Source organism: Pocillopora verrucosa, chromosome 3, assembly GCF_036669915.1.
Source record: "Pocillopora verrucosa isolate sample1 chromosome 3, ASM3666991v2, whole genome shotgun sequence".
NCBI lineage: Eukaryota > Metazoa > Cnidaria > Anthozoa > Scleractinia > Pocilloporidae > Pocillopora > Pocillopora verrucosa.
The window spans coordinates 23,817,057-23,844,248 of NC_089314.1; the positions used below are offsets into that span (position 1 = coordinate 23,817,057).

At 39.4% G+C, this 27,192-nt stretch overlaps 2 protein-coding genes across 4 annotated transcripts; both read right to left on the reverse strand.

The window, feature by feature from the left end:
- Positions 1-3,746: 3,746 nt before the first annotated feature.
- Positions 3,747-14,797, reverse strand: LOC131782035 (allene oxide synthase-lipoxygenase protein). Of its 2 annotated transcripts, none has more exons than XM_059098745.2 (14): positions 14,538-14,797; positions 13,008-13,102; positions 12,831-12,910; positions 12,091-12,509; positions 11,393-11,581; positions 10,235-10,719; positions 9,219-9,482; positions 8,521-8,804; positions 8,022-8,222; positions 7,200-7,463; positions 6,731-6,932; positions 6,160-6,371; positions 5,721-6,068; positions 3,747-5,604 (listed from the first exon to the last, which is right to left on the reverse strand). In XM_059098745.2, the coding sequence occupies exons 2-14, from the start codon at positions 13,096-13,098 to the stop codon at positions 5,425-5,427; spliced, it is 3,219 nt and encodes a 1,072-aa protein (XP_058954728.2). In that variant the 5' UTR covers positions 13,099-13,102; positions 14,538-14,797; the 3' UTR covers positions 3,747-5,424. The 2 variants fall into 2 exon arrangements, with proteins under 2 accessions (XP_058954728.2, XP_058954727.2); XM_059098744.2 differs by having other exon boundaries at positions 13,008-13,123.
- Positions 14,798-16,577: 1,780 nt separating this feature from the next.
- LOC131782014 (allene oxide synthase-lipoxygenase protein-like) lies at positions 16,578-25,344 on the reverse strand. Of its 2 annotated transcripts, none has more exons than XM_059098725.2 (14): positions 25,144-25,344; positions 24,093-24,198; positions 23,886-23,965; positions 22,840-23,258; positions 22,477-22,665; positions 21,833-22,311; positions 21,368-21,631; positions 20,383-20,666; positions 19,898-20,098; positions 19,400-19,663; positions 18,653-18,854; positions 18,019-18,230; positions 17,581-17,928; positions 16,578-17,091 (listed from the first exon to the last, which is right to left on the reverse strand). In XM_059098725.2, exons 2-14 carry the CDS (start codon positions 24,181-24,183, stop codon positions 16,912-16,914), a joined length of 3,213 nt encoding a protein of 1,070 aa, XP_058954708.2. In that variant the 5' UTR covers positions 24,184-24,198; positions 25,144-25,344; the 3' UTR covers positions 16,578-16,911. The 2 variants fall into 2 exon arrangements, with proteins under 2 accessions (XP_058954708.2, XP_058954707.2); XM_059098724.2 differs by having other exon boundaries at positions 24,093-24,201.
- Between the last annotated feature and the right edge of the window lie 1,848 nt (positions 25,345-27,192).

Sequence of the window (27,192 nt, forward strand, 5' to 3'; positions counted from 1 at the left end):
TCTCACTCCTGATTTACATAAAGATAAAGAAAAAAACCTTAAGAGGAATCAAAGCAAAGGTCTTGTAAGATCTAATTGCAAGATTTTTTTTATCCGCGATTTTTTCTCAGTGTTTATTACCAGCATAGCTTGTTTTGTGTTCTGTCAGTTTCTTCGCTTGTTTCCGAAGGGTTTGGTGATTCGTGTTTCTTTTCGCTTCTCATCTGCATTTGCTTACCGGCATGTTCGCCTTTATTAGCGCCCTCATAGGTTTTTTTCATGTCCTTTTAAAAGGAGGAGATTAAACTCCCAAAAATGTTTTTCAAAAGACAACCGACAGCGATAAAAAAAAATTGAGCAAAAGTTTAAAATGTTACCCAGAGGAATTCGTGTTCTTGAATCCCCTGCTTTGTTGTTTTAAGTCGAATGGATACGTTTCATTTCAGTTTGGTATTTTGAAAACATTGGAAAATAAGTGAGTAGTTACTTCCGTCGCTTAAATCGATAACTTGCCCTTGCATTCGTATTTTTAAGAATATTTATGATCCATCAAAATAATTTTGGCTCGCGTGCTCTTGGTCTAAACGGTTCACAGTTTTCCTCGAACTCCGCTCTTGGAAAACTGTTGGCATCTTGGAACAGATAATGTCCGCGAACAAATATCCGTGCATATTTTCACGCCAAATATAGAGCTATTGTTTATACATCCATTTATTCTAAATTTCGAATTGGCTCAAAATTGTTTCATAAAGTGGAAGTTTAAAAAAATAATTTCATATGTTGTAGTATTTCATCTCACTGACTGATTTTCCTACCCACTTAGCTATTGATTACAATTTTTATTTCACAGCACGCCATTAATGAGAGTTCATTACTTATCGCTAGCTTCTTTGCTTCACGTTAAAATATTTCTCACCATTATTGTTTGACTTATTGCAAAATTGACTTCTTTTATTAACTCTTTGTAGACCCCTAGGAGTGACCAGCATCTAATTTCTCTTTACAATATCATCTCTGAATTACTCATTAAGGTCAGGAGAATAAACGAGCATCTAATTTCTCTTTACAATATTATCTCTGAATTACTCACTAAGGTCAGGAGAATAAACGAAACGATCACTAACCAAAGAAACTCTTGATTGTGATACCAATTCTCCTTGTCAGCACCTTAGGGAATTGTATAGAAAAAGAAATAGAGAATGCGTACACAAAAGCAAGTCAGGAAGCGGCTAGGTGGGCAAGTGTTACATTCTCACCCGAATTCAAACACTACAAACTATCAGAAGGACGCTTATAGAAGATTGCGGTGGTTAAACTAAGTAAATGGCCTCATCAACTCCATTAGTCCTAGCATCAGTATGCATATTCTCCCCATACTCTTCTCTAAACATTTCCTTAGGTGCTGGTAAGGAGAATTTGTTTAACTATTAAGAGCTTATTGGTTATCAGACTACACTTCCACATGTTATCCCCCGGCTTCAAACCATTTACTGTACAAAACAGTACGGTAGACTTACGGTAGACACTCGTCAGTTACGGAGAAAAGTTTTTGTATAGCCATTTGCCTTTAGGACATTGGAAACATATTTCCTCTTCTCAGCCTTCGAGTCGAGTGAAGATGGTAGACAGTCAGCCCTCCTAAGTAAAGTTTTGGCTACAGACTTTTTATGGCAAATAGGGTGGTGAGAATCGAAAGTGAGGTATTTGTCGGTGTGGGTAGGTTTACGGTAGACACTTGTCTCTAAATTACCCTGAACCCCTCTGGACACATTTCTTGATTTAAATGTGTCCAGAGGGGTTCAGGGTAATTTAGAGATTTATTTTAGTAATTTTCTCCGTAACTGCCAAAAACCAGTAACAAATAATAACGCTCTTGACGAAAGGGAACCAGCGACTGGTTTTGCTGTTATTCCTTACATACAGGGTGTTACGGAACCCATCAAGAGAATTTTGAATAGCCACAACGTGAAAGTTGCTCAAAAACCTTTTCAGACTTTGGGGCATATTTTCGCCAAACCTAAGGATCCTGTCACGAAAGAACAACGAACCGACGCCATTTATTCTATTCCTTGCAATGACTGTGACAACGAATACATCGGACAGACCAAACGTCAGTTTGGTACACGGTTAAAAGAGCACCGGTTTTTCTTTGCAAAAAGGAAAATTCAGCTTTATCGGAGCATACATGCCTAACCAACCATACAATTGGGTGGGATAATTCTAAAATTATCACCACTAATCGGCGTTACCACCACCGTTACCGCCTTTGTTTGGAGGCTTGGCATATTAACTCCGCCCACGCTCCTTTGCTTCAGGTTTGCTTCCTGACGCCTATTTACACCTCGTCAGAAAAAAGGCCGCTAATTAGTGATCATATAAAAGGACCTCTTGTTGCAGCGTTTAGATCACCCCTGATGAAGGCACTAGACAGGAGTGTCGAAACGTTGGGTCTATGAATTGTAACTTCTTCAGTTACATTCATTAAATCTGCAAACCAGAGTAGCATCAAACTATGTCATGCTGGTTAAAATTAACACGACGATCTTTTGTTATCACCGACAAAGCCTGTCAAATCAGCGTCACCCTGACTGACAAATATACACTCAATTTTATGTTTCTTCCCACACTATAATGATGGATTCACGGTCAGATGAGCATATCATAATTCTTTACAAATATGTCTTTTGAGAAGCGGTAGGGGTAAACGTTTTTTTTTGTTTTTTTTTCAATTCGCGTAGTCACGTAGGATATTCTACCTATATCACGAAATCTATGAATAACCTCGCTATTCGGTGTTACGGCTTTCAGTTTGGACAGATTCCTTGCCATCCATTTTCATCTCAGATATCAGGAACTTGTGACTCAAAGGCGTGTTGTTGCCGCGGCATTGTGGCGTGGATCTTCAGCGAATCGCTTTCATCCCTTGGTCTGTTGATTCCAAGGAATGTCATAAAGCTGGTTTTTGCTGCTAAAAACGTTATTTGCACAGTGCTGACGACAGTGGTCTTCGCTAATCTTCTTGCAGTTTTCGACGCTTTAGTTACCAAGCTCAAATTCCAGTGCAATACTTTGGTTAAATGGTAAATGGGACGGGTCTTAGAAATTCTGCCATGGTTGCCTTGTATATTAGTAATACTTTTCACGATAAATTCATGGACCTTAGTGTTTGTTAATTCTTCTTTAAACCCTATAATTTTCTGCTGGAAGATGAGGCACATTCGACGTGCTATTTTAAACGTTCTGCAAAATGTGCATCAAAGTTGTAGGTCAAGTTGATATCACTGTTACCGAATATCATTTAAGATCTTGGATATTTTGGGTTATAATTTCATTCTATTTGTGTTTGAGGAAACGGAGCCACCATGTCGTTCTTTCAAACACGGTGCAAAACCGTGAACACATTTTGTTTGTTTATAGTGAGTAAAAATAGCTCTGTATTGTATTTCCACTCAAGATTTCCTTGACAGTTTTATCCCTGATAACTTTTCCGTGTCAATGTAGAAAGAAGATAGTAAGCAGTGCATAATTATTAAAAATGTTTTCTTTATTCGATCTTTTGTTCTAAGAGCTAAACTTTCTGTGGCTTCTGTCCATCTTTCTTTCGTGCACAAACGGACATGCTATATTTTTTTTAAGGATAGTTACAAAGAAATTTGGAAAAAAGAAATTTCGTAGTGAAGATCGACAAGATGTCTAAAGTCAAGTAAACATGGAACGGTTTAGTTCTAAATCAACGAAAATCTACTCCAGAGCTGCTGTCATTTTGTTGACAGGTGTTTCTGATTAGTTTACTCTGTTAATGTACAGCAGATAATTTTCCGCAATGTGTTTGTCATAAAAAACTTGTCAGCGTAAATGTGGCTTAAACAACGTCACCGAAGGTCGCGTTGTCTAATATAAACTAAACTGAACCGATGACATATTAATGCTTTTGACAGCTGCTTATAATCTCTTGTTGAAAATCGATCTTTTTTTTCTTCGAATAAAGGTTGTGTTTTGTACAGTAAATGGTTTGAAGCCGGGGGTAACATGTGGAAGTGTAGTCTGATCGTCCGGGTGAGTGTAGTCCTGAAAAGAACTGTTGTCGGTATTGGTGACCATGAGCAGAAGTCATCACCAGCCTCTGATGATGACTTCCACTCAGATTGTCGAAACGTCAGTCACTTCAACCGACCACAGTCCTTTTCAGAACTACACTCACCCGGACGATCAGACTACACTATGACATAGTATTTTGTGACTCAAAGATTTGTCGAAGAGAAGAAATCTTTTGTGTCAGAATGAATAACAAATGCATTTGCACTCAAATGGCGCCTTTGATAGACTTTCCACCGTCATCAAGAGCTCGGTCTTCTTTTGTCACGAACGCTGAACAATTTCACGAACTGCAGCTGGTTGTTGGCACTCTCCTTTTAAGGTAGCTAACTGATAACAATACCGTCTTTCGATAAAAAAAATTCAGTCATCTGTTTCATCTCATTTATCACCAGCGAAAATTGACCACAATTTCTTGCGACTGAAGTTTCTATTGACTGACAATTTCTAGTGACTGACAAGACCATGAATTTTTTTCTAAAGTATTGAAAATTTTATGCCTAGCACGTTTCAATGAAATTTTTGTTTTTCACCTCAGTGCACTGGGCACGTCTCTGAATTTCTGTGAATGGAGACGAACGTAAAAGCAAGCCAGCTAAAACAGCGGTTGTATACCGAAAGGCGGCAAAAGCATCATCTTTCCCTGGCGCCATTTTCTTATCGTCCTCAATAATCACGAATGTGGCACTGACATCCTTCTTTTCAGCTAAGCTTTTTAACGGCAGTTCTTCGCTTTTCGTCCTCTCAAGCCTGTTTTGCTTGTACGCAGTAACCATAGCCACTTGGAAATATTTTGGACAACCGATTTAATCTTCTCAGCATACTATTTGGGGTAGCATTTGTACGTGTAACTGGGTTTAACCAGAAAAATAGGAAACGTCCAGTCTTCTCAAAAGATACAGAGACATTTTCCATTTGCCTCCGTTACACTATAATTATCACATGTATATACTTCTGCCTAGTAATAAATTTTTAGTATCTGTCGAGTTATATTTACATTTCTTTAGATATTTCAAAACAAGCCGTACTCCCTTTTAAAAAGCAAATATGAGGTTCATCTAAATTAAACTTTAAGATTCAGCACGAAGAAGAACACACTAAAGAATTACCACGTATAGGGCTCACCTAGATGAATAAATAAATAAATTACTGTAGAGAAAAACTATTTCAATGCGAATATTGATGAAAACTTGTTTTACCATGTAAATTGAACACGGCCCGTTAAGATGTTCTCGACTCTTGAAAGCATTCACTTTCGAACATTTTCTTGGCTGTGAAACGTAACGCAGCCATGTGTATTCTTATCAAGTAGCTAAACAAGTTGCTATGTAAGAATTATAGCATGCTTCTCTAGATAGCGATGCTGTTTGGTATTTTCTCCGGAAGCAAATAAGTATAAGGAAACTTTAACTTCTCATTCCTTTTCTTTATTGACGCCGAAATTCTCTGAAGTTTTCCTTGGAAGCGCAAGATGGCCTCTCTGGCAGCCATGTCAGTGAAGGAGCTATCAGGGTAATCACCAAGGAAACGCTTGAAGGTAAGAAAAGAATATCTACAATCAGCGTCAAAATTGGTTGACACATCATGTTTGAATGTTTGAAGAGAAATACCAGGATTTGTTAAAGAATATCAAGGTTATAACTTACCTCATCGGGAGAAATTCGAGTCAGATCGTTCACCGTCGCTATAGCAACTCCTGCCTGGTGCTTGGTGGGAAGAGTCTTCATTATGTCTTTCATGGTCACTGTGCCTTTTTCCTTTGGAGGCGGCTGTCTCATGAGGCCTGGCGAATTTGGCGGGAAACCGAGCACGTCCATCTGCGAGAAGTTTACAGCTGCATGTTGACAAGAGCAAGTAAAGATAACAATAGTTAGTATGTGAGCCAGCTGCTCAGCGCTTGCAATAGACGATGGGAAGCCATGGTCCGTCTCTCCTTCGCGGACTGTGTAGCCATTGTCATGAATGTCGAGGATCCACGCCTGGAGTTCTGTATCCTGGCAGAGAGAAAAGTCACCGTTGAGTAATGATAAATTCTTGAATATGCATTTCGCGATTTCCTGGTTTTCCAGATAAAACACTTCTCACCTTTTGAATAACCTCATCTAATGGGTAATAGATGGATACAATCCTTGTGACGAAATTCTTGATGGCCTGCCATAGTCGCAAGGCATCATCACGATAGTGGAACCCAGGTAGTTTGTCTGGATCATCCACTCCTCTCTCCTTTAAGACATTTGGCAGGTCATACGACGACCACTTCATGTTCTTGTAGTACTTTTTCATGAGATCAATATGACCTACAATGGACATTAAACTGAGCGTTATGAAAACGAAGTAACCTTTTGGTATCCTCTGAAATCATTACAAACTTTTTCGTACAAGTTGCTGCATGAACGGATGAAGAGATCTGGTTTACAAATATACATTGCCGAATAAAAATCTTCCAATGATAACGAAACAAAAAACAATATTAAAAGCTTTAAATATTGGACAGCTCATCTGAAATGTAACATGAATGGTAAAGTAAAGGACTCTTAAAAGCCGTCTTAACAAAGGTTTCGTCAAAAAGGTGTGCGATACGTTGAATTTTTGGGGCGTAAATATTCATTCAGGAAGTTAGGAGTTCTGGCAATATCCACAGACGGAGCTCCCTTACCTCCACCTCCTATACTAAGAGTTTGATCCACTACACCTCCAGCTGCAATGAGCCTTGCTCTCCCAAGGGTATTGATGGCCATAACTCCCTTCAAATGAGGGACCAATAGTTTCCACAGTGGGTGAAGAGAGGGAAGTTGTCTCCAGCTGGCGAGAGCGAGTGGCTCCATGAAGAAATGAGTGCGAAGAAGATGCGCAATCGTCTAAAGAGAACGTAAAGGAAGGGGTGTTGGGCAAAATCAATTGGCAGGGGAAGGGAGGGGATAGTAACAGAAATCCTTATCATCTTTAGTGTTAAAAATCGTAAGTATGGTATTTACAATCATCATCATCATCCTAACAGATCGCTGGAATAGTTTATATCTGTGCATTAAGAGACGCAACGCTAACCAAATAGAATCTATCCGGAGAGGTAATGTATCCACCTATTCTGGATTTCTATAGTTGAGATCCTTAACTTGAAAACTTACTTGATGCCACTGCATGTCAGCATTACGCAGCCACATCTTGGCGTAGGTCCAGTCCAATTCAGAGTCATTAGGGGTCCATAATGGGTTGGTCACGTCAGGTCCCTGGTGAAGCTGAATTGCGATGGGAACCATATCTCCAGTGCCCTTGACATAGAACAAACCCATCGCCGCACACGTATAGCGCGTCTCTAAGTTTTCATCTAAGAATCCATAAGATAGGATGCCATCAAGAATGCTGAAGTCGACCATATAAACACGCCCGTCCTTATTGAAAATAATTTAAAAATGAATAATTAGGAAGAAAACAACAGAGCTTTGCACGAGCTATGAACATGAAAAGGTTATATTCGATCAAATAGGCTGTAATAATAATAATAACAATAATAATTGACCACTCCCCAAATGGGACTTTCAGGGCCAATACAAAAAAATTGTACATAAACACAGGGTTAAAAAATTCCAACTGGCGGGAGACAGACCAGTTGGCTATAGACAAGGCGTAGCCACGAAGTTGAGCTCAGGCAACCTAAAACAAATCCGGTGGGTAACAGGGTGAAGGGCATGAAACCGGGACCACCAGGTTACTAGCCCAGCGCCCCAACCACTCGGCCACATTGCTTCCTTAGTAAATCAGTCATACGCATGTGTGATTATTCGATCGTTCGATCGTGCATTTGGTCTATCGGTCGTTATTTTTTCTCGTCGTCCCTAAGTTTCGTCGTCAGTCTTCTGGTCACACAGTCACTTCGTGAGTCTGTCGGTTCGATCATCCATGGATGCAAATGAACAGTTCCGAACAGTTTCATGTGTAGGTATATTTACCTTCATTGCTTTCTCCAGAGTGTCATCAACATCAAGAAGGTTTCCAACCAATTGCTGTGTCACGGGAAAGTTGTAAGGTAGTTCCGTACATCGCTTGATCGTTTCAGGGTTACAGCCATTCAGGAACTGTGCCCCGTAGAAGCAGTCATCCTGCCAGTGGTCGGCAGCCATTGGAACATCACCAACGAAAGAAACAAACGCCTGCAACAAAATGGACTGCTGTAGATTTCCTTGTTAAGGTAGCACAACTCACTTATTTTCCCATCAAATGCACAACCTTCATGGATAAACGTTTTCACCTAAAATGTTTGTTGAAGACGCTGTGCAAAGAAAGTCCTGCAGCTTGTTGAGAGATTTCTTTTGTATTATCAAGCTTTTCTATGAAAACATATGAAACGCACATGGAACATGCTTTGACAACCCAAACACACACTTGACAAAATTTCAAAAGTTCCCTCATAGGACCTAACGGATAAAGTAAAATTAAACAAATGCATACCTTACGGTAATCATCGAAGTCTTCCCAAGAATCGAAGATATTCAATAACTTTATTAAACCAAGATTTACTAGTGCTTTATTTCTGGCGGTATGAAGGTCATCCACAGCTTCCTCTGTAAATTGGACATCTTTGGGGAGCTTTTTCCAGTGCTCAGACTTGACATATCCTGGTAAACCGTGGTTCAAAGGATCTTCTCCCCATTGAAACAGTTCTTGCCTCTGTTGAATTTCGAGTCGCCTTTGGCTTCGTATCACTTCGTGCTGCTCATCTGTGACTAGAAGGGCTGGAGGAAAGTCAGAAGGCATTCTTTTAATCTGTCCTCGACCTTGCTTCACTTTCAACACTCTATCATCGATAGAGGCATGAAACATTGACTAAGGAACCTGTCATTATTCATCGCCTGGGGGGAAGGGGGGGTTGTGTTACGATCAAAATTTACTTCACGCCCCCTCCCACCATAGGATTCTGTAACACTGTTATGATCCCCCTCCATAGGAGTTAATCGGGAATCAATTTTCCATTGCCCCCCTATTGGCGCTGTTGGCAAAGACTAATGCTCCCTCCATCCCCCCTGAAAACCATGTGGTCCTCCAAAAATCCCCCGACCCCCTCCAGGCGATAAATAAAAATGCTCCCTAAAGAGGGTTCATTTTATTTATCAGTACTGTGGAGATTTATGTCATCATTAACTTCGTACCTTTTCCTGTAAAGAAGATGGATTCACTCTGCACCCATCGAAAGCAAGGAAATTCATAAAGCTTTTGAGGATTTTGGCTGCAGGTAATCATGATTTTCTCCACGAACCAGTCACTATACAAACCACCCTGATCGTTGTGTAACTTAATCATCAACAAATCTCCGACATCTTCAGCTGCCAAGATATACGTATCGTCTTGTCCAGCCTTAAAGTCGTCATGGAGCCATTTGTCCATCAAAAGAGGTCTTGTTCTACCTCTACTGCCTAAATACGATTTCAAAAGAGTCACTCTGAGTCAAATACAATGGAGTCCATCATTTCGCTCCATAACTGAAAAGATAACTGATTTGTCTGAGTGCAGATCTAAATGGGAATAAGTACCTTCTGATGGCTTTGGTGATCTATCCAAGTGTACCTTTTAACAGCACTGACAAGTCATAAAAAGTATGGGTCTAGGATCTTCTTAAACAAGACCGTCATCATTGCATGCCTATGACGTGACGAGTTCAGTCAGCGGCTGTGAAGTAGGGAACAAACCCACGAAAGAGTAGACTAAATAAAGAATCTCGATTGGTTTTAATGCCACTCAACCCGAGCTTTCTCTTCTCTGGGCCGGGTTTTTCAAAGCTGGATTAAGATACTCCAGGGTTAGTGCGAAATCTGATTTCAGAACTGATAGCTTTAAAACAAGATTCAGTCGGATTCTTTTTGTCTAGAATACGACTATTTGATGCTCTAAAAAGAACACAAGAAATTATCCTAAGAATGCTTTTGAATAAAGGAATGAAAAACTCAGATTACGGTTTAATCTTGGGTTAGCGCTAATCAGCCTTCGAACAACTGGGCCCTGGATTCTAAAATGGAAGATGGTAAACACTCTTTAAGAATTATCGTCGTAGCGTCTCATCGAGGGTGCATGTCGTCCCATATATTCAGTTTGCATACAATTATCCGCTGATCAACGATCTATCTGGTGGACTAGATATGCTCGTATCTTGGAAATAAAGAAGTCATACCTGTAATTGTAAGGGTTACATCGGCGTTGGTACCAGCATGTTTTCGGTCTCCCGTGAACACAGAAATGCAGTAGATGGACATATCTCCCTCTGATTTAGAAGTCTTCCTTAAAGAAAAGCTCTGCTTTTTAGGTCGTGATTGAAGTTTCGACTTTAAATACGCCATGGAATTATAGTCGTAGATGGTCTTGGCAGAAGGGAGTGACAAAGACCCACACGGTATATTTTCTAATGAACAACGGGTTCCCTTTGTTACATCCTCTGGTAAAAGTGACGTCAACCTGACTTCGGCGAGGTCTAGCCAAGGGTGAGTTGCTTGGTCCCAGACTCGAGCCGCGTGAAGCACAAGATGTGAGTCGTCGGGTTGTTTTTCATGTAGTTGTATTTGAAGTTTGTATTGAACGCCACCTTCTGACATACGCTCTTCAAAATCAGCAGTTAAATAGGACTTAGGTCTCCTATCACCCTCCCATCGAAATGTTTCCCTACAGAAAAACAAGAAAAATAAACTAAAAATTCCTATAGCTGGTTTCATGGTAGATTTTGGAGATCAGCCAGACAAGCTAACTAGCACCTCTAGTATCAGTTTCTGCGACCACATTGACCACTACTATCATAATGGTAAAAAAGCAAAGAAAAACAAAACAAACAAACGAGCCGTGGGGAGCAGGGACACAAGAAAAATCATTGCGATGGCAGTAATTTGCCGGTTTAGTAGTCATAAAATTGTTTTTGACGTACACTTTTTTTTTTTTTTTAAGAAATTGACATACCTAGCTGCGTTGTTATTGTGCAGGAGTCTGGCTCAGAGGTTGCGGATTTACGCCTTTCCTGGGTCATTGTGCTGAGATCTCGGGAAAGACAATGTAGTCTTACGGTCCTTATGCCTCCCAAAAGTTCAAATTGGTTCATACCGGCGCACTTACTGCTAAAGAAAACTAAAGAAATCCTGAGCATACGCTCACCGAAAGTTCGCTTAGCATTTCTTCAACAATGTTCATAATTTTCCTCTCGCAGCACAACTAATCGCTTAAAGTGAAAATTGGATAAACTACTAGTGTACATGTTACTTGACCCTTTTATGATTTTTTCTCTGGGCTGAATTAACTAAAAATAATTCCTCTTCGGGAATTGCCGAGAATGAACAACAGGTCCTACCAAGGTTTTCTTTGCTCTTCTTCTGTCATAAGTCCAGTTTCTTCTCTATCATCAGCAGGGACGAGGCGAAATTTGGCGTAGCGAGGCACACCGTCTCTCGCTTTGTATTCAAACGCCATCCACGAGTAATACCTCTGGTCAGTAAATGATTCAGGAGCTCGACGAAATGCAGCAATGGTTAAGTAAAAGCTGTATTTGAAGAAGCAGATAAGAAACGGAAATTCATGAATTGCGGTACTTTTAGCTTGTAGCTGTTTAATTACTTGGCGGCAGATGCAAGAAAAAAAAAGCCTGTTTCGGGCACTCAGTTTTGATTACAAACAAAAAAGCGGATGGCTCTCCATTTTTGTTTTTGGATCTTTTTGAAAAAGGTAGTAAGGCTACTCAATAACAGGGAATCCAGTCTTGTGGCCGCATATGTTTAATACAAAGATCTCAGGACAGATCGGAAGTTGGAATTTATCGAAAGACTTCTCCCGAGCGTCTTGTGAATAAATTGAAAATGAAATATCGTATCTCATTTCTTTCACTTAAATGCGAGCTAGCTCAAAATCGAATCAAATTTTGTGCCCATTTCGTACAACGAAACTTTTATGATAACAGGTCAATTACACTTCCCTTTCTCCAGGCATTTACCTTTTAAGTAAAGTTTTCTTTTATTTTGGTACGATATGTGAACAGATAAAGTTGCCACTTACTGCCATGGGTCCTCCAAACAATATGTCGCAAATGTTTCTGTCTCACCATACAACGCACTAAGCATCTTGTCTAAGCTATAGAGGCTCCAATACGCAGCCTCCTCACCAGTATGTAACAACAGATCAAAAGGTGATTCGAAGTCACTATCAGCAAACTTGAGAGCCGCTAGTCTCACGTCTAATTCGGCATCGTCTACCTTGATAAGATTACAGTGGAGGAGGCGGGCTGGAAACACCCTTTCTGCAGAGAAAAAGTCGTGCGCAGGGAGGAGAGGGTTGTTGAGGACTGTTACAACTCCAGTGGCTCCTACACCTCTTGTTTGTTGTGTCAAGAGTGTCTTGAGAAGGAACCCGGCTTGATACTTTTTAACATAAAGGGCCAACTGCGACGCACTGAATGGCCCAGCTTCTGGTGGAGGCTGTAAAGGGAAGCAAGTACAGAACTAGTCTCTAACCTTTATCTAAAACAAAATTCGTTCACTATGGAGATTAAATGAAAACTTAAACATTATCCTGGAGAATTGCTAGACACTCCTGATTATATCCCTTCACAAAAACCATTCCTAATGTTTATTTGTAATCGATGACGATTACAAATAATAGCGGTAACTCTATCGTCGATGTTAACGAGTATGATATGGATCAAGGACAATTACCAAACAAATATAATGATAGCAATGATGAAAATGTTTCATCTCTGAGGTGAGATCGGACATTAAAGGCATAAAGAACTTGATTACCTCGTCTGCCTCTACCATCATTTTTTCAAATAATTCCGGTCCCATCATTTCCTTGACTATCTTGAATCCCATGTTCTTCCCTATTTACATTGTAAAAAAGCACAAATTAGTCAAAGAAAACATAAATCATGCATAATTTAAACTCAGACAGGAGATGAACAGTTCTTGTTTACTTACAGCCTTCTGGCTCCTGATTTGTTTCAACTGTTGGTCTCTTGATGGTTTGATTCACTCTTTTCTTTTTTCCCTTTGATGGAATAATGCCCATGTTTCTAAACAAGTTTTTTTTTTTTCTGGTAAGTGATAGAATAAAGAGTCAATGCCGAGTATAAGAGGAATGCTTATGGATGTGGTGATCCTAGTCGACCAGCCCTATTCTTAGTTACGTTTGACCCCGTAAGCTCTTGCTCCCCATTTGAGACAGCTTTCGAGACTGAGTATTTTGACCACAAACGCAGTACAATGACCCGGCCAGAGACACCAAGCCCGGAAATTTCGATCCGGAGTCCCACCTTTCCCGATGTTTTAGGTTAATTGATATGCATTCGGTGAAGGTTTTGGTCGCCTTTGCAGCTTTTGATGCTAATATTTCCGGGACGAAACGTCCATTGTTCTCACGAAGTGTTTTAAAGAGCGCATCCAACATTGGAAATGTAAACGTAATAACATAGCCTGCGCGGCAGAGAGGGTAAATCTGCCAGCCGCGCGCTCCTCACCCCTTACCCCACCCCTCCCCCCTCATCCCTTATCATCTCCCCGAGCGTGTCACGCAGACGAAGAATAATGCATTTGTGAAGCTAATCGTCTTCATCATTTATATTTGTCCAAGATTATCATACCGATGGTTTATTTTGGATATTGAAAGTCACTCGGGATTTTAGAGGTAACTTAACGCATTCAAATATCATTAAAGTGTACTTTTATCCCATCTTTTTCTTCTAATCAAGCTGAAGAACGTTTCTTTCATAAGAGACATCGCTTTCCTTACATTCAAAGTAAATTTCAACTCAGTAACTAGCGATGTAGGAGCGCATATTAATGACTCCTTCTACAAGCCACCCGAAGTCATTAATATGCCTGCATATTCACGAGAGGACTTGTATTTTGAACACTATTAAGAACTAAAGGTTAGCTGTAATAATAAAAAAGGGCTAACGCTCAACACGTCAGCTTTGAAACTCTTTACGGTGCCCAATTTACGTAATCAACTGTGTCGACAATGCTAGTATTACCCTAGTATACTCTCCCACCGACGCAGCACCACAGTTTCTTCAGAAACTTACTCCCTTAATTCATTTGTAATAATCAAGACATGCTCTAAAATCTTCATCGACGGAAACGTTAAAAAAATAATGAAACGTGACAATTGTCACACAACTCTTTCAAAAATCAATCCGTTTCCATGATATTGGACTCCCACTGAAACTAAATTTTCATCGTTTCGTATAAATATAGCACTTAGCCCGCTGGCAGATTGAAATAGAACAAAGCTAGTGAAGTAAAAAAACCATTTAACGAGCAGATACAGCTTACGGTCAAACAACGCGAAATAACACAATTATGAAGCATCGGAATGGTGTGCTCATTACCAGTTCGCACAATGATTGTGGAGTTTGCATTTCATCATTGGTCCTGGTGAAAGGCGGGTCAGAAACATTGCACAAAACATGTCTGTAGCAAATACACTACTTGATACAATATACTCACCTGCTATGAACCTGTGAACGATATCTTGCAAATTCCCTCAATATTTATTTCCCATATCGATCACTGCGTCACTTGTTGCTCTTGCCCTGACGTCAAGTGACAAAGAACTCAGCTGTTGCCTAGAAACAAAGACCTAAAGCTGTTTATAATGCCCTAAGGGAACTTAACACCTCTGCATGTTACTTTGAGATCACTGAGCCTTTGCTAATTGTACCGTGGAAAGCGTTCGTGTCTAAACATTTTAAAAATATAAAGGGACGTATTCTTAAGGGCTTAACTCATCCATAAATCTCTAATCTCTCTTTATTCAATAATAATGATGAAATTTAAAACCTTTTTCTTTCATGTTACGTTTCATGTTTCCCCGACAGCGCTTGGCCAGTGGTTGCGAAAACAAATGTCTGTCTGAGCTAAGCTAAGTAGCACCAATACAATGTATAATCCGACACCAGTTTCGAGTACTGTATTATAAGGCACTTGGCTTTGTAACCGTAAAAAAATCCACGATCAAAACAGCAGCTTAAAATTGTGACAACTTACTTCGCGCTTCTTGTCATTGACGTGATCCTACGATTATTTTTGTAATTCTAGCTTAGGCCCACGAATTGACGTTTAGACATCGAAGATGTGACGATATCTTCATGTCATAAATTTCAAATGCTGTATCACGCAATGAAGGCCGAGAGACGTATGGCTTACGTCACTATTTGTACACTGTAAGCGGAGACGGCAAAGTTTTGTCGATGGCGATCATCAAAGTCCACTATACACAAAACGATCACACGATTTATTTCCACATTTCTTTCAAAATATCAAGGGCTGCAGCCAGGATGGATCATAATAAAATCTAAAACTTTTCCAAGCTGAATATTTATTCAAGAAACACGCTTTGGAGGTCTTTGGTTTTGCAAAACAAAAGCGAAAAACCTCTCTAAGAGCCGTTGAGGTTTACAAGATATTAACCCAAAGCCAATGACAGAATCTTCAATTGCTTCCTTTGTAAATGTATATGCCGCTGCGCTCACTCGTGAGCTATCGAGTTAAACACTCGAGGAGAAATTCCATATCTAGGCGCGCTCATATATCATTCTCTATTTCTCGCGGCTGAGAGGGAAAATCGGCAACTGGAAAATTTGCCACAGGCCGATTTTGGTCGTTTACCCGAAAGATTTCTTCTGCCGGTAAGGACAAAGTCAATAAATGAGAATTTTGTAACTTGAAAATTACGACCATTGTTGTTTTGTAATCCCGATTCATTTTTCCATCTTGAGACTTTGCGCCAACGCTTTGTATGATTGTCGATTCTTTTTTTTTTCATTTATTAAATCGGCTCTTCTTGTCACCACAGGGCTATTGTGTTTATATGATACGCAAAATAATACATGGTTGCTTGTAGATATAGAATTTCTCTGCTCGTGTTAAACCCGACATTTCACTAATTCGCTGCGCTCACTCGTGAGCTATCGACTTAACATCGAAGAGAAATCCCATATCTACGCCTGTACATGTATTATTCTCTATTTATTGTTACTCTTTTTTTAGTGTTTTGTTTCTTTTATTACGCAAAATTATGTTCTTATAAACTAATTCAGTTCTCTAAATTTATCATCAGAGCCAAACTAGTAGACGAACTTCCGTCTTAGAATTGATGACTTAACAATTAACCCTTTAACTCCCAGATCAAATTTGTTATTCTCCTTACTGTCAACCATACAATTCGTATAATGTTAGTTAAGAGAATTTAGTATTTGATCAACTAATTATCCCTAAATTGATCTTCTTCTTCATTCTCATCACTTATCTGGTTGATGTTGTATAGACATTGCAAGGAAAAATTCTGTCTTGGTTACTCATGGGAGTTAACGGGTTAACCCTTACTGCCTCTTGCCACTGGGAGAGAAACTCAGCTACACAGGCAGCATCGAAGTGCACCAGTCATAATTGTTGAGAACCAACTATACACGATTTGCAGTCGAAACGTCGAAGCGCGATCCTCATCATTGGAAAAACGATATAGAAAACTCGTTGCTTCATCGAGTCTCTTATTCTAAATTTATTTTTCTACATTTCTCGGATTAAATCATCAAGTTGATGCGACTTGGATCATTGTCGGATGTTTATTGGTTAATCATTTATCCTTGAAAGAGAACATCAACCTTATATACTGAGAGAGTACAAGTACATGGTCCAAATGGCACATACGAAAAACTTGACTCGGGATTCATATCATCGGAGAAATAGCATTCTGGAATCGTTCATTCGATGCGCAGTTCAATGATATCCAGGGTACTTCTGAGAAGTATTTCCTGTCTATTTCACACTGGAACCCATATCTGGGTGTTAATGATATGTGAGTATCTTGGTGGAACCATGCCTAAATAGCTATACTGTTTGGTATTCTTTCCGGAAGTAAATGAATGTAAGGAAACTTCAAAGTATCATTCCTTTTCTTTATGGACCTTGAAATACGATTAAGTTTTCCTTGGAAGAGCAAAATGGCCTCTCTGGCAGCCATGTCAGTAAAGGAGCCATCAGAGTAATCACCAAGGAAACGCTTCATAGGAAAAAGAGAGAGATAAATGCACTTGTTAATACGATAACCTATACGCAAAAATATAACTCAGTAAGATAAATACGTGAAGTGTGTATCTATTATCTGAACTCTGGCTTGAGGGGAAAACTGAAAACTATAGGGATGGCTATTTCGACAAAATCTAACTTAGGCCGAAGTTTTAAAAAATCGATGAACCTCGAGATTTACTTTTGAGTAGGCTGTCTGAAGTGAATAAATATTTTCAGTCCATCTATAAAACTGTTCCCATCATAAGTTCAGATTAAAAAATATGGCCTAAAACACAGGTTTACTAAACAACAACTCAAGTCAATTTTAAATGACCGCATATGATGCTTCAGCTTTAACTGTAACAGTGATTGGCATGACAACTTGAAAAAAGAAATTTATATTTTTATTGTGTGATAACTACACAACAGGAAAAGTAATAGAAAAGTATAGTTTTGGGACAAAAGTTCAGATATTTCTTACCTCATCAGGAAATATGCGTGTTAGATCGTAGACGGTCGCTATAGCAACTCCTACGTGGTGCTGGTTGGGCAGGCTTTTCATAACGTCTTCCATGGTCAGTTTGCCCTTCTCTGTTGGAGGAGGCTGTCGCATGAGAGTAGGTGCATTGGGAGAGAAGCCATACACGTCCATCATAGAAAAGTTGACGGCTGCGTGTTGACAAGAGTAGGTAAATATGACAATAGTAAGTAGGTTGGCCAGCTGCTCAGAGCTTGCAACGCACGATGGGAAGCCATGGTCCGCCTCACCCTCCCGGACAGTGTAGCCATTGTTGTGAATGTCTTCGATCCACGCTTGGAGTTCTGTGTCCTGTTGGGAAAAAAGGCAGCATGGAGTGAGAGTGTATTTTAGAAAAGGTTTCCAGCTCTTTCTTACTTTCTGAGATAAAACACTTCTCACCCTTTTGATATCCTCATCTGATTTGTAATAAATCGATAGCATCCTTTTGACGAAGTCATTTATGGCCTGCCATAGTCGCAAAGCATCGTCGCGATAGTGGAATCCTGGAAGTTTGTCTGGATCGTCCACTCCTCTCTCCTTTAGGACATTTGGTAGGTCATACGATGACCAATTTATGTCCTTGTAGTGCTTTTTCATGAGATCAATGTGACCTAAAACGGGAAAAATGAGCAGATTATTATAAAACATGATAAACAAATATTGGCAATATTCACATTGTAACCCAGGAATGTTGGAGCAATAATGGATTTGAAATGCATGCTTACCATTTCATATGTTGGAGAATATTGTAAAAAAAAAGACGATGAATAGAAATGTAATCTCAACAGACAACCAGAAAAGCTGATTTGATATATAAGGTTAAAAAATTGCTCATACAATGAATGTTCAGCCTTTCGTATAGGTGACGTGGTAACACTTGAAATTATGATTTTAATCTCATTCATATGATATGCGTGAAATTTGAAAGATGATATGAAAGGTGTAAAATAGGGGGGAACAAATTATGCGGGAGACCCAGACAGAAAAGGGACACCAAAATGATGGCCGGGTGACATTCACAGAAGCATTTTACCTCCGCCTCCCACACTAAGTGTGTGATCAGCCACACCCCCCGCAGGAAGCAGTAATTCCCTTGCAACGGTGTTGATGGCCAAAACTCCCTTTATGTGAGGTATCAGTAGTTTCCATAAAGGGTGGACGGAGGGAAGCTGTCTCCAGGTTGCAACAGCGATCGGTTCCATGAACAGATGAGTTCGAAGAAGGTGAGTGATCATCTGCAAAAGAAAAATGTTTACAAATTTTAGGAAGGTTACTAAGTTTTTTTTACAAAATTTTGTGTAGTCGCCTAAAACGTATGTTTAAACAAGCACTTATAAGTAAGGTAAATCTTGTACAGTGAACTGAGTTGAGATTCATATCTTCAAGTACATGTGACTCAATTTTCTTGATTTACTTTGCAGTGTTACTTTCCATAGTGTTATTATCTTTTTCAGTAAAACTTTTGAATATGCAAATGATACATAAGAAACTACTTTTGAAGTGAGAATAAAGAAAAAAAATACATATTTGCGACTCCGAACTGTTATGGCTCTGGAAAATGACAACCTGCGCGGCGATATGCCTCGTTTAATTGTGAACCTGTGAAGTTTTCTCTGTTATGTCACTATTATTTGCTCAGGCTCTATTGCTGTGTTTTTTTCTTCTTCTTTGTTCTTCGTCACTCGCGAACGTGACAGGATCATACACGTAGGGTTGGGTAGAAATGTTTTGTAATCTTTCACCTGGTTGCAAATGTCGTTTTAGATCCGGAAATACTCACCTGATGCCACTGAACGTCTGCAGTGCGCAACCACATCTTAGCGAAGGTCCAGTCCAACTCGGAATCATTTGGGGTCCATATTGGGTTGGTCTCATTCGTTTCTTGGTGGAACTGAATTGCTATGGGTGCTATGTCTCCAGTGCCCTTGACATAGAACAACCCAAACGGCGCAGATATGTAGCGCTTCTCTAAGTTCTCGTCATTCCAGCCGTAAAGCTTGATGTCCTCAAGGATCTTGAAATCAACCATGTAAAGACGACCTTCCTGAAATGTATGATAAAATTGAAAAAGAAACACTCACGCACAAAACGTCAGTCTTGAATTGGGAACACAAACTGAAGTTTGTTTTAACGAGAGTCACTCGGCTTTTTGGGTCAATAACCCGTCGGTACGTATATTCTTCCGAACGTCCGTCTATTCGTGCTTACATCTTCCTTTCGTCCCTCCTTTCCTCGCTGCCGTTCGTCCATCAGAAATCAATTGAAAAAAAACACTTACTTTCATTGCTTTCTCTAATGTATCACCCTCATCAAGAAGGTTGCCAATCAGCTCTTGTGTGACGGGGAAGCTAGGGGGGAGTTCAGTACATCGTTTGATTGTATCAGGGTTGCAGCCATTCAGGAACTGCGCTCCGTAGAAGTTGTCTTCCTGCCAATGGTCGGCGGCTTGTGGAACATCACCAACAAAAGCGACGAACGCCTAGATAAAAGTCGACCTCCTGCTAATCAATCGAATTTCACTTGTAACACGTTTAAAATTCTAGTCTAAAACACGAAGAGAATTTTATTATTGGTTTTCGTATAAGATCTCGCATTATTTTTTATTAATATTATGCCAGATTAAAGAGTAATTACTGAAATATACGGACTTAAAGATTAACAGAACCTCCCGCGGGTGTCTCTTTACAGTTAGATGAAAAGGAAATGCTTAGAGATCTCTTTGACGATGAATCCGACTTTGAATTGTATCATGCCTAAACCTACCTTACGGTAATCATCAAAGTCTTCCCAAGAATCGAAGATATTCCATAATTTTATCAAGCCAAGGTTTATTAGAGCTTTCTGTCTGGCTGTGTGAAGGTCATCGGCGGCTTCAGTGGTAAACTGGACATCTTTAGGTAGTTTTTTCCAATTTTCAGACTTGACATATCCAGGTAAACAGTGAAATACAGGATCGTCTCCCCACTGGAACAGTTCTTGTCTCTGTTGAATTTCAATTCGTCTTTGGTTTTGCACTGCTTCATGCTGCTTCTCTGTGACAAGTAACGCTGAAGTAGATTAAACAACACCAGCCATAAGGAATTGTGATATATATTTGTTGTATTCTAGAGTAATAGGTATTTTATTTAATCGCAAGAGTTGCAGCGCGCGAAGAGCGCTTAACTAGGTATCGAGTTATGCCATAAACGATGATTGTGCCCCGTCAAAGTTAGAGTGGTAAGTGTGATTGTGATATGATGTTTGTAATTCCCTTTTCGTTTATCCGTCTATAATACGATTAGGGATCCTCATCATGTTATACCACGTGTCTACGCAAAGATCTGGTTGATCGAGTAAAACAACTAAGTTGCGAACAACTTAACAACTAGGTTGCAATTTGCAGAAAATACCTTCCGCGAATACCTCATGCAAAGAAAAAATCGACAATACACTCCAAATTTCTACTTTTCTTTAGGGCCGTTAAGGTTTGTAATAACCTCCAAGGGATGAAGCCTTGAAAGATAAATGTAGAGAAACACCCAAGAAACAAATTATATTGAGACAGTTTTTGGCTAGAGATGATAAGAAGGGTTGAAAAAATAGAAATTCTTGAAAACTTGAGTTTTCATTCTTGACAAGCATGGCCCTCGGCGAAGCTCCTTTGAAGTTGCAGTTGTCCCAAATTTACCGAAAAATCTCAGCGATATCGTTGTCAAAGTTATCCTTTCATACAACCCTGAACAACATGGTTGCTTCCATCAACACTTACCTTTTCCTTCGAAGAAGACGGATTCACTCTGTACCCACTGAAAGCAAGGGAATTCATAAAGCCTCTGGGGATCTTGGCTACAGGTAATCATGATTTTCTCCACAAACCAGTCACTTAACAATCCACTTTGATCATTGTGTAGTTTAATCATTAAAAGCTCCCCAACATCTTCTGCAGAAAGAAGATAAGTATCTTCTTTTCCAGCTTCAAGATCGTCATGGAGCAATTTGTCCATCAAAAGAGGTCTTGTTCTTCCTTTGGTTCCTTGGAAAACGTTTTTTTTAAAAAAAGCTATTATTGCAGTAATCATAAACATTTTACCATTCTAAATATCAAACGTTAGTTCATCTTTGCCTTCAGAGAGGGTGAACTCTGAATTGTAAAGTATTTTTCCATTGCATAACCGTGACAATAGATTTAATGTGAAGAAAGTGTTTGAATTGAAATGTTTGAATTCAGTCTTACCTGTGATGGTGAGGGTTACATCGGCGTTGGTACCAGCATATTTTCGATCGCCAGTGAAAACTGAGATGCAGTAAATGGACATATCTTCCCCGGTTTTCGAAGGTCGCCGCAGATTCAATTTATTGCTTGAGCCAGATTGTACTTTTAATTTCAAGTACGCCGAGGAATTGTAGTCGTAGATAGTCTTGGCTGGTGGCACTGACAAAGATGAGGGCATATTTTCTAACGAAGAACGTGTTGATTCAGTTACGTCTAATGGTATAAGTGAAGTCAACTTGACGTTAGCTAAGTCCAACCAAGGGTGAGTGACTTGGTCCCAGACTCTAGACGCGTGGAGAACAAGATGTGAGTCCTCGGGTTGTATTTCATGTAGTTGTATTTGAAGTTTGTATTGAATACCACCGTCTGACATGCGCTCTTCAAATTCAGAAGTTAGATAATCTTTAGGTCTCCTATCTCCCTCCCAACGGAATGTTTCCCTACAGAAAAGAGAGGAGAAGTAAGTTAAGAAATGATTGATTCTCTTGTTTAAAGTTAGCCGAGCTCTGATTCATTCGTTCCAGTACAAGCTTCTAAGACTGATTGATAATGACCATACATCACACTTTTTAGTATGATTACAAAGAATGGACAACAGGTCCTACCAAGGTTTTCTTTGCTCTTCTTCTGTCATAAGTCCAGTTTCTTCTCTATCATCAGCAGGGACGAGGCGAAATTTGGCGTAGCGAGGCACACCGTCTTTCGCTTTGTATTCAAACGCCATCCACGAGTAATACCGCTGATCAGTAAATGAGTTAGGAGCTCGACGAAATGCAGCAATGGTCAAATAGAAGCTGTATTTGTAAAAGCAGAAAAAAATTAACTTTCTAAATTTCATTTGACCAACTCTTTGTCTTTTTGTGTTACTGGCTCAGCAGCCGGCGTCGTAAGCATTCTGAAAACAATTTTGGGTTATTATACTTTTGGGTCATCAGTGTTTTCACATATTTTACATTGATTGTACTTACTGCCAAGGATCCTCCGCACAATAGGTCTCAAATGCTTTTATGTCTCCATTCAACGCACTAAGCATCTTGTCTAAGCTATAAAGGCTCCAATATGCAGCCTCTTCGCCAGTATACAAAAACAGATCGAAAGGTGATTCAAAGTCACTGTCGGCAAACTTGAGAGTCGTTAATCTGATGTCCAATTCGGCATCGTCCATCTTAACGAGATTACAGTGACGGAGACGGACTGGAAACACCCTTTCTGCAGAAAAAAATTCGTGGGCAGGGAGGAGAGGGTTGTTTAGGACTGTTACAACCCCAGATGCACCTACACCTCTCGTCTGTTGTGTAACGAGTGACCTGAGAACAAAGCCGGCTTGAAACTTTTTTACATAAAGTGCTAATTGTGACGCACTGAACGGTCCAGCTTCTGGTGGAGGCTGTAAAGGGAAGCAAAAACACGACATCAGTCATGCTTACAAATCACGGTTATATTTGGAGAGGCCTTAAACACAAACAACATAGGAAGGTCGGTAAATTTAACATCCTGTAGTTGATTAAAGAAAAACATGCTATTTTTCTTGCAAAGAACGTGCAGCACTGTTGATCCTCGCTGTATGCAGCTGCAGGGCATGTATCACATTTGAACTTAGTAATGGTTTAACTCATCACAGAGTTCTGTGTAGTTAAACGGTCACGCATCGCAACGCGGAAACCGCAGGTGCGGGGTTCTATTCCTTAAGAGAAGTCAGATTTGTTCCTTATCCCACTCCCGTCATGACCGTGACAAGACGGATAACCTTTTGCTGTAGTCTTCAATACTGGTGTTTAGTGTTTTGGATAATGTATGGGAAAAAGATTTCGATGAAACAACAAAAAATACAATAGCGAGAACAAAAACGACAAAAAATTAAACAGAGGGTAACCCTAGACGAAAATCGTTTCTAATTTTGATAACGATGATGGCGATTATGAATTATGAGGGTGACGTTAGCGATTGCGTTACCGAGACAAAAGCTATATTGATTATGAAATTTTGATGAAAATTCTATGAAAAAGTTCTTCACCTCGTCTGCCTTTGCCATCTTTTTTTCAAAAAATTCCACTCCCATTGATTCCTTAAATATCTTGAATCCCATATTCTTCCCTGTTGAAATACACATACAACTCCCAAAATTAGTTCAAATCGTTTACACTGGAAATAATAACATTTAGAGACAGCAAGAGAGGATAAATATGCTCTGTTTGAGACAGTTTCTTTTTTCTCTACTTACATGGTTCTCGTTCTTCGCTTACTTCAATCGTCGGCCTCTTAATAGTTCCAATGACTTTGTTCTTCTTCCTCTTTGAAGGAATAATCCCCATCTTTACCCGGATATTCTGCTTTTATGTTATAAGTAAAAAAGATAACATTAGCTAATTTGTCATGATCTTGCTCAGTCCATGTTCCGTGGAATGAAGGGCAAAATAAAAGACGACAAACACGTTGCATGTTACTTTTACTTATGATTATATTTTCTAAGATTTAATCTGATATGAGGCCTTGCTACTTTCTCGAAGGCCTCCTTGTGAGAAGGAACGAATAAGTGATGGGGAATACCGCTGAAATTGCAATTGAGTGCAATATTCGTTTCACCATATGCTCTTTGTTTACTGGTGCATTGACTTTTTCGTCCAGCGGAACATCACTGATCAAATTGTTCAAAACAGGAATCTATTGTCGTGACGTGAGAAAGGAGAAAAAGCATTTGTAAGGCTAATTCGCCATGAAGCGTTAGGAAATAGCGCATAATTGATACTGAAACAACTTAAACGATATTTAAACGTTTCTTCATACAATAATAATAATAATACCATCAGTTTTTTTCATTTGCACTCGCAAAGTGAGCTCTTTGAACGTAATTTATGATTAAATTTGCTTACTATGGCTGAAGCGGCGCTAGTTCGCCCTCACGACACGTATTCGACTACAAAACTGATTCCGTTGTAATTTTCAAAACACATTGTAAGTTACAAAAACTCATTTCGTCAGGTGGAGTCGGCTAAGCCTTGGGTCTCTCTTTTGAGTCATCTCATCTCGTTTCGTTTAACGGCCTGGTGATACATTGCTTCGCTGATGAAGTGAAACAATTTATTTATCGGACGACGGGAGCTGTCCGTGAGTTAAGACGAAATGTGCAGAGTACAGTGTCAAAATGAAGAGGGTACGAATTGCTCATAAGCAAGGTTAAAATCATTTGAGCTCGTGACGATAGACTAGTTTGTCTTGAAACATTCTACAGGACCCTTCGGCGACACATGCAAGTCGCAGCGCTTAACACGTACCTTTGAAACGTTTTCACCGTGTAGATCTTATTGCTAAATTGTGTTTCTTTTCTTTGTTTATTCCGTCATGTCTTTGAATCTTTACACCCTCGTCTTTGGTTGTTTCCGTCACGTCATTTAAGATAAATACTGAAAATACGTGTTTCCTAGCGATAGAGACCCTCAGTAAACAAACCTGTTTAGTATGCCCTCGAGGAGCTTAATCAACTCTGCGTCTTTCTTTAGATCATTGAACCTTGACTAATTGCTCTCTTGTAAACATTCAAAAGTAAGATGGAACGCATTATTGAAGCTTAACACTCCTATAAAGACAAACCATAATACAAATTGATACAACTTAAAAAAATTTTCTCTGTCACGTTATCTTGCATTTCTTTTTCAAAATGCTCTTGCAGCAGTTGTGATTGCATAGCTTATGCTCTCTTGGTGCAATATTATCCGCGAATAAACTTTAAATATAAGTGAGCATTGTGTACTGTATTACATTTGCATTCGCTTGACTGTTTATGTTGCGTTTATATGGTAATACTGTTGTTTATGACGCAATCCTCGGAATCTTTTCTTTGGATAACTCTATAGTTGTGCCCACGTACTGACGTCTGACGAGGACAATGAAGGCAGCGCGAGTTCTCTGATGATAACATATCAGTTATGTAATGAAGGACACTACTGTGTACCATGTGGGTGTTGTTGATGGCAACGGAACGTGCTATTCACATAATGCCCACGCTCAACTTCTTTCAGAGATTTCTAAATTATTCTCATTGCACAAAGTGCATTCAGTAATGCTGAGTAGCATTTCATACACAATTAAAACGGTTTATGAACTGAGTTGATCGAAGACCCAATCTATTTTGATTTTTGAACTTTTTATGCACTCTATTTGACCCAGTGCAGCCTCATCAATTTTCCTTTAACAAAGCCAAGAAAATTTTGAAAAGTTGCGTTGCTTTGATTCATTTGATTGTTGGTTGCACCCCAACGCGATGGAAAAATTTTAGATTTTTATCATGATTACCTCCCCGGGGGGCTCAACTTACATACAACAGAGCCATACTAACTCTACGTAAAATCACTTACAATAATTACGATACTAACAATGTACTCGTTACTTACAATACTACCCCCCAGTTTTTCTATATATATTTATCAATACTCATGTTTAAGACTACTTAAAAATGATTTTTTTTTCTAATACTAGCTTGCAATACAAATTATACGATTCCTTCTCCACTTGCATTACGAATTTTAAATCAATAATTAGCTTACTCTACATACTAAACAATATTTACTTACACCAGGTGAGGCTATTACAATTTATGAGAGGTAGACTAGAACACAACACAGACACAATGCAGGTACTTCAGTTACATTTCGGAGCTCAGGTTCGTTACCAAAAAGAAAAAAAGAAGGTAATGCTGACTTTGAATGAGCTAACTACAATTTTTAAAATTTTTTTGAACCTCGTAGTTGATATAGGGAAAATCTTCTCAATTCTTTCAAAAGTTGTTTCGGCACGTATTGGTATGCAATTGGCGTACTCCAGCGGAAGTTGTGCTGATCTTATAAACAATGCATATCTTCTGTTTACGTTTTGTAGTTCTCCAATACTAGTGAATGACAGAATGGTAAATCAATTCATTCTGAAACTTATGACCACATTTCACCGATGTGTCCACCATTTACGGGGGATCTGTTATTCACTTCAAGTGTATCACACTAATCGATTGCGTATTCCAGAAAATTATTGTAAATTTAATACATGATTAGCTGGCCCACAGACTATTATCGTATTGAGTTCATGTAGCTTTTTCTCTAAATTAGCTGTTAGTGAAAGTGCGAACGAGGAGGTGGAGTGGGGAGGAGATAGCGACAAAAAAAGTGAGTGCTCATGGAATAGAAAAACAATAAGAGGGAGAAGGGAACAGCGACAGGGTGCACTGAAATGAAAATGGTAAAATATGGAATGGAATGTGTGGATCGTGGAGTAGATGATAAAAAAAAACAAGGAAAAGGAAATAGTAAGAAATCACTGGAACAAGAAAAGGA